This window comes from Malurus melanocephalus, unplaced genomic scaffold (assembly GCF_030028575.1).
Source record: "Malurus melanocephalus ecotype Western Australia unplaced genomic scaffold, MMel_1.1 scaffold_77, whole genome shotgun sequence".
Classification (NCBI taxonomy): Eukaryota; Metazoa; Chordata; class Aves; order Passeriformes; family Maluridae; genus Malurus; species Malurus melanocephalus.
Window position 1 is genome coordinate 1,972,410 of NW_026623309.1, and position 12,295 is coordinate 1,984,704.

Sequence of the window (12,295 nt, forward strand, 5' to 3'; positions counted from 1 at the left end):
TTTAGAGTTGTACAAAAATTGTAACTAGCATGGACTGGCTGAACTGATAAACTGATAAAGTCATTTCATTGGCAGAATCATTGTTACAGGTATTTCATAAGAATAATACAAACTACTGGGGACTCTTAATACCAACTGGTCAGCTTTCTTCAAGAGAATTTGCTGCTTTTGGTGAATAAAGAGAAGAGGGACTTGTAACTGATACACAGGATTCTAAGACAGGGCCTTTCAGAATGTCTTGAGGTGGTAAAAATGTGGGCATTCCTGTCCCTAGGCATCTACCTGCACGCATGCAAGTACCTGAGAGGTCTTCAAAAGAACCAGGGGTATAAAGTGAGAATGGCACCTTGTGAAGAAACGCTTTCATTTGATTATTTCCTGGGATTTTAGAGAAACCACAGCTGAGATAAATGGATTAGTAATGCACCCATTATGGTATCTTGTATCACCAAGTGAACATTGTTTGCAGAATGTAATCTTAGGAGCTGATACACAATTCAGCTAAAGTTAACAAAGAGCAATTTGTACACGATAAACAAGTTTAGTATTTTTATGTGATCTACATACATACATTAAAAATTACAAGAAGCAAGATAATCAGGAATGAAATAATTTTAAGAGCCAAATGAAGATACAAAAATTTCCTTTTAAACAACTAAAAAGAAATTCAGTCTGCACTAAATGAAATTCTTACCATTTGCAACTTTCTGAATAAGAAGTACTTGATTCTCTGAATTATGTCTCTGAATTATTTTTCATYGAAAATGAATACAGCTTCATGTAACAGATACATCACAAAGGTTTCCACACAGTGTTTTCTTTCAAATTTACTTGCAATTCAGTGTCAGTGCCATATTCTACTAACCAAGTCTCCACTTGGTGAAAAATTAATTAGAAATGTTCCAAAGTGGGACCATCATTATAGATACTTTTCTTTCCAAAAAAGACAAATTAAACCATCAGCAGTGTATCAGACCGAAGAGTTTGGAGAAGCTACTTAATTGCCAGTCTACTGTCCTTTCTTCTTAAATAAGTGTCCCGCTGTAACTAACACAAAACACCAACAGTAATTCATATGTTAATGGACACACTAAAGGCTGGCCTTTGGGCTTTTCTATTTATCTGTTTGGTAACTGAAATCTCTTASTGACTGAGAAATATTGTTTCATTTCTGTGACATTTTACTTACTTACCACTGACATTTCTGACCTGGAGAGTGAACCCCATTCCTGTCTGCCACATTTTGCTGCTGAGTGCCATGGAAAAGCTGCACATTCCAGTGGTAGGAACCCAGCAGTGGGGCTCACACTCAGGCACAGCCTCTGATGCCTCTGAGTGTGGGTAACAAACCCCTCCTCATGGCAGAGGTGCCACTGGAAATGACTGCACCACTGCCCTGGCTGCACTCACTGATCACAGGCTTGCTGAACACAAGCTCCACTTTGCTGAAACTTTAGTAAAGCGCTGAGGTACAAGGTCTGTTATTAATCATCAGCTTGTTTTTCCTGGAGAATAATATAAGATGTGAAAATTTAATATAATGAATGGGTAATAAAATGACAAGATACATCAATGTAAGTAACATTATCCAAAAAAACTTGTGTAAGGAAAGATGTTCTTACACAAAGGAAAACCAGAGTACAATTAATAGGAAATTTGAACATACACTGCTTAAACTTAATGAAGAGAAGAAGATAGCTAAAACATAATTAACTGCCTACGGCAGTGCAGCTAATGGATACTGAACTGGATTCCAGTTAATCCATGTCAGGACTTCCATCACTTGTAATAATTCTTGTCAAATTTTTAGTTACTCTTACAGTAGTAGCATTACAAATTACTTTTCAATAGGAGGTGATGGGTAACAGGCACTTTTATTACAGGCAATTTTTTAGTATCACCATGTGAAGGGCTTTACAAAATCAGATTAAGAATTCCACCCTGCCCTGTTAATGATGGACTGTTCTAACATAAGCAGCAAATTAATGACAAAATATAACCCAACACTTGAAAGCCACTTGTTTTGTATCACGGTAATTTTGTGTATCCTTGTGGTGGTTTGCAGAAATGAATAATATTGCACCTGCCTTACAGCATGACTGAAATTTCACTAAAAATTATTACATTCTCTGACTTTCAAGAATTACTTCCCACAAATGAATGCTATTGAGAATATCTAACTAGAAATGTACAAAAGCTGTTTTTCCACCTGTAATGTTTTTCTCATAATCTACATTGTCAAGTTTTTTAAAAAACCTTTGTGTGTCAGAGGTTTACATTTAAAAAAAACCAAACAACCCAGTCTTTCTATTTACAAAAGGTAATAAATTAGTGAGGTTCTTTTAAGCACATCCTTCTGACATATTAACTAGTGATAATCATACAGGTTCTTCTAAGRAAAAAAAAATTGTCTTGACATGAAGCCTATGTCTCTCTGGAACAGAAAACTGTACATGGAAAAAGGGACAACATAATACAAACAAGGAATTCATTGTGACAGAAGGACTTCAGARGAACAAAGGAGAATTTGTGCAGTGCAGCTTTACAAAACAAAGGAAATGCCGATCAGTTTGCTGAGCTCTCGTGAAGAGCCCTCGTATTCTTTTGAGAAAGTGATTACTGCCTTCCAAAGTAGTTAATCAGGATATGACCCTTGGTAATGAATGTCTCTTTTCAGGATTTAAGTTGATGCAGCTGTAGTCTCTTCAGGAGCTTAAATTATAAATATAGGCTAGGAAGGAATCACAGAACAACTTMAAGTCGTGCTGCCCATAGTGACAATTAAGGAAGGGGGTCAGAGATCACCGCTCTGGGGCTCCAGGCTCCGCGGCTCCCGGGGGTGGCTGCGCGACAGTTTGGGGAAGCGCGTGGTCACTCTCGAGCGATTGCTTTTGCTCACTGGCTCTCCAGAGGGTGGGATATCACTAGGGAGACAAAAAATAAACACAGAACAGCTCATTCATATGTGAACTGTTGTGCAGTTAATTCCAACATGAAAAAAAGCAGATGTTATGAGAGCCTGGCACATGACTGCAAAGTACAGCACACATCTTCAACATCACGGAATTGAATTCTTTCTACTAATATCTCCAGCGTGAATTACAAAATGGGCTCTTCAGAAATGAGAACTGGGAGAACTTTCAATACTTTATGAAGATTGCAAGTTACAGGATAAAAGCGGATCTCTATGAGTTGCAGTTCAGAATGGTGGGGAAAGCATTTTGAAGTGATCAAAGTACAAGCAAAATAGACAAGAGCTTGGATGATGCTCAATTTACAATCCTCTAATCATGGATGGATGTATCATTACATGATGAAGTACACCGGTAATACATCCCTGAATTCTTCAGTCTCTCCTGACCCACAACAGACTWCAGCCTTACATGAATGAGCCTTTTGGAAAAGACTCTGAGAAGAAGTACATTCAGTTCAAAAACAAGCAATAACAGAAAATTCCAGCTTACCTAGRTGATATTCAGGCTATAGACTCCTCGGAAAACTACAGTATAAAGGGATAGCATTGTACTTTTGCCATTCTTTTACAGGACTCCACATGGTTTTTAATTAAACTGCTTACACACAGATCAATAAATAAAACTAAGTTTTGCATTTAGCAACTCAACTAAGCAATAAAATCACACAGCATACAAAGCTTATTTTCATAAGTGAAAAACGCCAACCTTATAATATCTATCTTCAGAGTGTGATAACAAGTCCAAAAGRGAGAAATTGCTCATCTGCAGTTCTGGACATATTAAACACAGATATWTTTTAAAACAACCCTGAATATCTTTATGCAGTTCCTTTTCCTTCAGAGTGACCTTCTGCACACCCAGGTCAGACACTCCTGCCAGAGCCACAAGGCTCCACCGAGGTGTTCTGAGCACCCACATGGGAGAGATGTGAGTGAAGCAGAGCCTTTAACAAGTGCTGGGATGGAGTGGAAAATTCACCGGCAGGCAGCAGAGCCCTTCTGCAAGAAAGGGCAGCTCTCTCACTGGTGGCCATTAGCTTTGGAACGACAGTGCACACAAGGCTGTTCCCACAAAGGAAACAGAAAAAAAAACAGCATGGGAAAGTTATGTTCAATTCAGATCCTAAACCACAGGAAATAAAGTTTTTTTTTGGTTTTTGTTTTTTTTGGTTTTTTTTTATTCAGATCCTAAACCACAGGAAATAAAGTTTTTTTTTGGTTTTTGTTTGTTTGGTTGTGGGTTTGGGTTTGGTTTTGTTTGTTTTTTTGTTTCTGGGGGGGGTTTTTTGGGTTGGGTTTTTTTTTCCTTTTGGTGGTTTTTGGTTTTTTTTATTTTTTTTTATGGCGGAGTATTTAACTGGTCTAAATTTCTTAAAGGATTTTCCTAAATCAAGATTCCACATTCCTATTACAGTATTTAGTCTTCTAAGGTAACTAAGAAGCCTTTTGTGGGAAAAAATGCATAAAATACCTGCGGCATACATCCTCCTCTTTTTCAAWAACCAAATTAACAAGTTAGAYCTTTAATKCCTTATTTTTMTTKWSACTAAAATAAAAAGTCTAAAAATTAATTTAGSCTATGTTGTTAATTCCTGTAGCCAMGGATAATTGGRCTTCCAACTGTGGCCCTATGATTTCTTATTCTCAAACTCAGCAATGCTATCTAAGTTGCTGTAGAGAATTCTGATCATGTGAATCCAATTTCAGCTGTGCTCATTAGCATGGATTTCTTTTAGTAACATGAATATTATTACTCATAATTTTTATACTATTTATAAAATTGAGCAATGCAGTGTTGATACTGTAATGCTTGTAAAAGAGCATGTGACATTGGCTTTCAGAGGGTTGTGGTTTTCTGTTAAGATATGTATTTTTCAGAATGTGTAAATGTAAAATAATCTAAATATCAAATGTCCAATGGAATAAAATTAAATGTTCACTTTACTGSGCTTTTCTCAATCAGAAATAGGTTAATTCACCAGCACAATGGTCAGTGCTGACAGAGCTTTGGCTTTCTGAGGCACCAGAGCTCCCTGGCAGGTACAAGGTGCTTTACCTTGCAGAAGAGAGCACGAGTTGAGTGCAATTACCGTCATTTGGTGATTGCTTTATGGAAAGCACATTTTAATGCACAAGCTCCTCCTGCTGGCATGTCCCCAAAACGACATCAGTGCCAGCCCAATGGAGCAACGCTACTCAGAGGGAAAAGGGCAAAGGGGCAGCAGGAATTCCCTGCGCTGCAGAGCTGCGTTAGCATCACTGAGCTAATCGGGTCACTCGGGGTAATCACACAAACACCAATGTCTGTGACACAAACTGCGAGGAATTCTGCTAATTTCAATGATGCTACTCCACAACATGATGTATCTAATAACTAAATTAGACCTTAATTTACYTTAAATGTCTTAGCTAATTTTTATAATGACAATCTAAGACACATCATTATCTAATGTAGGTTTGTAGATATCAAAGTATGTCTGAGGAATTACATCTTCATGCATCCAGCATCAAAACAGGAGTTGAAATTGAATTGATCAACTTCCATGGAAACAGATGTTCTATGGGGGTAAAGTTTCAAGTATTTTAAAAAGAGTCATAAATTTAAAAGTCTTTTCATCGTCACTTTTTCAAAACCTGGTGGGACAACCAGCCATCTCACTTGCCTACTTCAGCTCTGGCTTTTTTACCAAAATGAGCAACCCTCCCAAAACACACGGTAGTCAAGTAGGAGGAAAAGATTTATCTCCCATGTCTCCTGTCTCCTGTTATTAGATTTAATAATTTATTTCTGGCCTGAAGCTTGAATAATACCTATAAAATCTCTGGCACTAAACAAGACACTTATAAAATGTACTGACAGTTCAACTGGTCAAATATTCCACAAACTCTTGGGCAGAGGTATGAAGACCTTAAAATGATCCTGTCAATATTTCTGGCAAATGCACATGAAGATGAAATTGAGACARTCTATTTTTGCCACCATGTGTTTGGGATGGAGGAAGAAAAAGCCATTACCTACAATGTTTGCAAATCCTCTCATCTGTCACATCCAATAAAAATAATCCTAGGTTAGTCTGGGGGGCTGATTTAGGGTTCACCATGGTTGYTTTACTCAGATTAAAATACAAATTTAAAATACCCAAATCTGAACCAGGGAGTAGCTGTGCTGCAGAAACTCTCCAGCCTGGCTCCCCCAGTCCCTGGGGTCAGGAAGCATTTACTGTAARCYWCACCTGTCCCAGCTACACCTGCTTGGCTTTAACACAACATTTTTCTTTTCCTTCTTTTGCCTTCTGAGCCACAGAAGCCTTAGCAGAGAGGCCGGCATTGCCCTGTTCAGCAGTGGAATGYTCATGTATTAAAGGCTCAAGCTCTTTTCCACATTCTCACCTTGGCCCACTCTGAAGCAAAAAGCAACCTGCTGAGGCAATCAATTCCTCCTTCCCACCGGGTCATTGTTTAGCTTTTAAGCATTCCTGATTGATCTGCCCAGCGTTTGTTTGGCAAACGATTCAGTTTCATTGATTTTGTCTTGGTGTCAAGTTCTGCCTGAGGTGCATCTATAGAAAATAGCTTAAAATAACCGGTCCTTTTCATCAGCTGCTGGTTTATTCATCCCTTTGATTTATTGCTCTCCCTGTATCCAAATGTAAACTGAGTTTTGTGGGCTTTTCTTTACATACTCAGCATATGGAACTGCAGCATTCTCCTGCCTGATGTTGTGAGCGTTTACATGAAGAAATTTATTTCCCATCTCATTGCCTATTCTTCAGAACAAAATTAGAGAAGTTTCTGATAAAAATAGTATAACATGGCTGCGATTGGAAGTACTTTTGTATCAGCCAGGGATCAGAGATAAGGAGTAATAAGCACATCCTGGGAGTGCAGCAAAGCTCAGGATCAGGCATTTCATATATCTATCTATAGATCTATCTCACATGTAAATGCCTCTCTGGAGACATTCATAATTCTAGTTTTACTTAAGTTATATTAAACACACCTCATCAAAAAAGGCATTYGCTGCCAGATAAATTTGGTGACTTTTGCCAGTTTCTTGGGTGATCAAATCTTTATTAGTCATTATAATAATCTATTAAATTCTGGTTATAGCCTCCACATTTAACGTGGTGCTCAGGCAGGCAGACTCCTCCAAAAGGCACCGTTCAGCAATGCCTACAGAGATTTACCAGGAGATCCTTATTAGACAATTGAGAGCTAATTCTGACTTGCCAATGCACCATATCTCAGCACCTTCTGACAATTCAAATCAAACACCTCTTTAGTGGCATTATTAACTAAGATTCTGAATTCACCAAATCATTTCACATACTGCAGTAACTCCTGCTTTGCAGYCAACTGGGAAAAATCCTTGTTTCCAGTTGGTGAAGTGTAAAAATAATTGGAGACACATTTCCTGCCATTKCTCCCAATTTTGTAGAAATTCAATATAATTATTAATGAGAAACTGGGATCTCCATTTATTAATACCAATGTCTGATTTGGATGCTTAAGGAGTCAGTTATTAACAGAAGAGATAGAAAGAGAATCCCTGTATAGTACACTTTGACACTGAAAATCCTGAAGACAAAGTTGTCAGGTTACAAACTGAATAATCATTTCCCATCKAGATTAAATCTGAAATTAAACTTCAAGAAATGAAAAGCATTAATTCTAATATTCTGTCCAACCATTCAGTTAATGTACAGCTCCTTCCACAGACACACTTCTACACTCATGACGTATTTGATTTCTTCTTGCAGTGAAATAATGACACATAATCRTGCTTCCATTTGTTACAATTCAAATTACCCTGACTTGACCATTCACATGTTACAATTCAGTTTCCATAACAGCATGAACACTTTCTTCATCAACATCTGCACTGATATTTGAGTTCTTCTGTAAACCATGACACTTTTAATAACTCTGATGACACAATAATTTTTCCCCACTAACTTCACCTTGAAGATGGTGTAACAAAATGGTTATTGTATCCATCAGTTATATAAAAGAATAATACCTACGGTTAATTTTGGCAATTACATACACTCATTCAGGAAATTCTCTGAGATTTGTAAAGGTGACCTTTAAACAGTTTCCATCTAAGCACTACTTACACTTCATACTCTCATTCCTTGGCTTTCCCCAGCACAATGCCCTTTGCATTCAGGAATGGTCACCTCCCATGTTTTGTGATGTCCCAGACAGAATAACAGAATGCATGAACAYTGTGCTCTGGCAAACAATCCCTGCACAGCTCACTATGAAGACAGAAACCACTAAACACAGATTTACATTTATTTATAGATAATTGCTTTTTGTATTCCTGTGCTGTTGAGAGGCAGGAAGTTGGGCTGTTCCATCCATTTCCACCTGGAAATCACTGACGTGCAGCTCYACTCCCTCTCCTCCTGTCAGGGGTGGCTCTGGGTGAGCAGCACCATCCACCCCTCACAGCCAGAGGGGATTTCATCAACACGTGGTGCAGAGCAGAACATGTTCCAAGGCTGTTTATGCAGTAACAAAAGGCAGGATTTGCTTTCAGAAGAACAGTGTTCAGTGAATACCTGGATTTGTTTTTTCTGCTAGTAAGTAATTATCCTTAAGGAAAGTAGAGACAGCTGGAATACATTTTTATTGAAAAYACAGAGGTAACTGAAAACAAGAGACACGCACTGGGATTCACAATGCGTCATACATGTGAAAATAAACTACAACTCTTGTTTGACAAATAACAASTTCCACGTGCTGAGGCAGCAGTGCATTACAGTGAGCAGCCAGGCACTGCCTCCTCCATAKTCACACATTGTTTGCACACAACAGTGACACAGAAGGCAGACAATTTAAATTACCAAATGAGCTTTTAAATAGCACATAATCAATACCACTGGCATTGGGCATAAAAACAAAGTTTACAGCAAGTGACTTCTCAGACATCAGGACATGTGAAGCCAGTAAGTTCAGTTCAGWATTAACACTGTGAGCTCCCCACCTCTAGTTTACACAGAACTATTTACCATCTTCTCCGATTTGCTTAATTTTGCCAGTGTCACAGAGAGGAAAWATCTGAAAGCTTAAAATATTTCTTCCTATCTGTTCATCACTATCATTTACCTGATCCTGAGCCCAGTAATATACTTAGACTAATGSCATTTAAAAACTTGGTGCCTATTCCTGTCTTTCTTTACCATGATAGACTTTTAGCCCTCCACACCACTCAATTCAGCTTCCTGGGAAAGGCAGCACAGTTCCCAGTCTGATCTGCCACCTGTTTTCCCATGGGSTCTGGAGCAAACAGCTCCTGGTGCTTTAGCTCWGAGCTGGGGCAGTGGCTGCTGTGTYCYTKCTGAGAGGCTYTGTCCCCTCCCTGCTCCTGACTCTGATCCAAATTCAGCCAGGCAGGAATATCTGCCCCAAAGCCCGGRCATGTGCAGCTTTCTGGGAGCTTAAATTGGCTCCAAGGGAATGATACAACTCAGCTTTCTTTGCTTTGAGTTTCACCAGTAAACTGCCCATCATAAAAAACAACCTGCACAAACCATTGCCATCATTATTTTAAGAACAAGCMTCTTCTTTTAAAACTACCAAAGAAGCAAATGGAATTACAAAGAAAAGTTGTGATCAAAACATGTTGTTTTGATCTTCCAAGGAAGTGCTCGAGTTTTAATTGCTCCATCAAGTTAAGAGGTATCAGCTGCTTCTCCCAAGCATCTTCATTTGTCATGAAGATTATGCATGAYATTAACATGTGCAAAAGGCAGGAGAGAGCTGACGTGACCATTCTCAGGGAAAAATCCAGATTGGAATCGATGTCACAGCAAAAATAACAGCTATGATACAAAATAAATGAACAAACTTTAAACCTACTCCTAGAATCATAATCATAACTTTTCTGGAAAAAAATGCTGGCAGCAATAACATAAAGAACATTGCTTTATAGCAATCACTCTTTCTAAGTCTTGTTTTTTAAATACTAAGGGCGTGTTACTGCACTCCAGCCATAAGTTTGATACTAATAGTGATCCATGACCTAAAAACCTCAAAAATATAGGTCATAATCTCAACCCCTGGGAGTTTTTAAATTGTTCTTCATTTTAGCCCATTATTTCATTTTCCTAAGATAAAAAAGAAATTCCCACTGAGTTGGATAAGCCCGTAGAAAGCAGCACATCTGCACCTGGCAACATAATGACAGGGAGAGGGCTGAGATTTGGCATGGTGGAATTAGATCTGTACTCTCYAAACAAACAAAAGTAATCAAGATGGGGAAATATGTAAATAAATGAGTACTGTCAACAGAATAACAAGGGAAATGCTGACTTTGTTCTTGGTAATGAAGACAGGGACTAATGTTTACATTTAATCCAAGACAGAAAAGGAAGCTCATGGAAGAATGACATTGCCTGGTAAATGACTAATGGAGCCAGCTTGGGATGCAACAATCTTGATGGATTAGACAGAAACTAAACAAGCATCAGGCTGGCCAGCAAAAGGACAACCACAGCARTCAGCAACCAAAATCACATTTTCTGTTTAATCACATTTTAATTATTTTCTCTGTAAAAAAGAGAAYGTCTGTGACAAATGCAGCTCATCATTTTTTTCATTATGACTCCAAATTAGGTTAACAAGCARCAAAATTTGCTACTGACTCCAGTGGGAGTTGAATACACAGTGCATTGCTGGCCAGGAGCTCCTGAAATTTGGGGTCAGCTCTCCAGGTATCATCAGATTCAGAGTCTTTAAAAAGTCTATCATCTTGGTCCCTCTCTAATACAAAACTTTGCCAGTGAGTTCAAAATAAAATAAATCAAATCTCAATAAGCTTGCTCCTTGCCAGAATATTAGAGAAGAAGCAATTTAGGAGAGCAGTGAGCAGCCGTGAYTCTGCCATTGCTGGCAGCACTGCAGTGTAGCTCCAGGGCAGCAGTGACATTCCTGGGAGCTGCTGAACCTCTCAGCTCTCAGCTCCTGGAGAAGCCTGGAAATGGCTGCGGTGCCCAAAGAATCTGCTCCTGCAGGCCAGCTCAGCTCTGTCCCATAAGGAAGTTCTGGCATCACAAAACAGGCACTTTCCTCATTTACCTGTGAAATCAATCCCTTTCTTGTCTCATGGAGTTCTGTGGCTTTTGGCCACATGAAGATTTTACTGTTAGAAGAATAGTCACCTTTGACAGAGGACATTTGCTGGCTCCAAYCAATTCWGAACTCAGTGRTAACTCCYTTTCCCTGSTYTGGGCACAGGTGAGTGAAGCCCCAGTGTCAGAGGTCACAGTGCACAGGTAGCACAAAGGCCTGAGCTGCTGCAGGATTTGGGGCAGTTGTGCTTTGCCAGAGCAGACAGGGGCAGGGTGTGCCTGCAGCTCCCCTGCAATGCTGCTGTGCTGGGAAAGGATGGCTGTGCCCTGCTCAGGTGACACCAGACCTGACTGCACTGGCAGCTCCACAGGCACACAYGAAACCTTTTCATCTCATCCCTGCCCTGTCTCAGAAATGCTGGGCACTGGATTTTCTCAGAGCCTTCAGGATTTAGATGCATTTTCASTCAGCTGTAGCACTAACAGTAAAAATATGGTAAAATATTCAGTCTGCCTGACAATGCAAACCAACCCCGTTTTCTTTSCCTTTGGTCATACCTGGCTATTCTCCATAGCTGGTGCTTTAGGATTTATCTCTTTTAATATGTAGGAGTCTTCTACTGAAAGATTTCTAACAGAGTCAGACATTTAGAGCCGTTCAGTGTATATATATATTATTTATGAGATTATTTATGAGTGTATAAAGACAAATCTCCTATAGAGAATTAATTTATGTGTTCTCAAAGATAAGAATAAAATTGAGAAACAAGATTTCAGAGGTCAGATAGACATGGAATAGTAAGAAATGGGCTCTGCTGTTTGCAAGGCCCATATTTCTAACTTTCAGACCCAGAGATTTGTGGGTCACTTTTTACCACATGAGTTTTACTAAACTCTTAAATGTAATTGTGTTACACTTCTAAAATMTTAATCTAAAAACAAACCTTCATAGTGCTGGTGGTATAATCAAACTGTGGGGTACTGTGTGATTAATATTGGAAGATGTGAAGAAAAATTACTCTGGTCTGCTTTTGGAGGTGGTGATCCCAGCCATTCCAGTACAAATTCTTCCTGGAATTCCTGTTTGAAATTGGGTTATTGGAGCCAGGGTAAACTGGAGAAGCCTGTTGTGCTGGAAAGCAGATTGTGCATTAGGAAATGAACCCTGGCAGCCCAGCAGAGCCTGGTGTCAGACTGGTGCTGTAAATGCACAGAGCTCTCCCTGGTGCTGTCCCTGGGTCAG

The 12,295-nt window shown here is 39.2% G+C and overlaps 1 protein-coding gene across 1 annotated transcript in view; it reads right to left on the minus strand.

Moving 5' to 3' along the window:
• Positions 1 to 1,016: 1,016 nt before the first annotated feature.
• The window catches only part of SNX29 (sorting nexin 29), a 96,381-nt gene continuing 85,102 nt past the window's right edge, over positions 1,017 to 12,295 (minus strand). Inside the window, exon 21 of the mRNA XM_057367307.1 lies at positions 1,017 to 2,924. Within this exon, the coding sequence (XP_057223290.1) occupies positions 2,795 to 2,924 (130 nt within the window). The 3' untranslated portion in view covers positions 1,017 to 2,794. The remainder of the gene's footprint in view (positions 2,925 to 12,295) is intronic.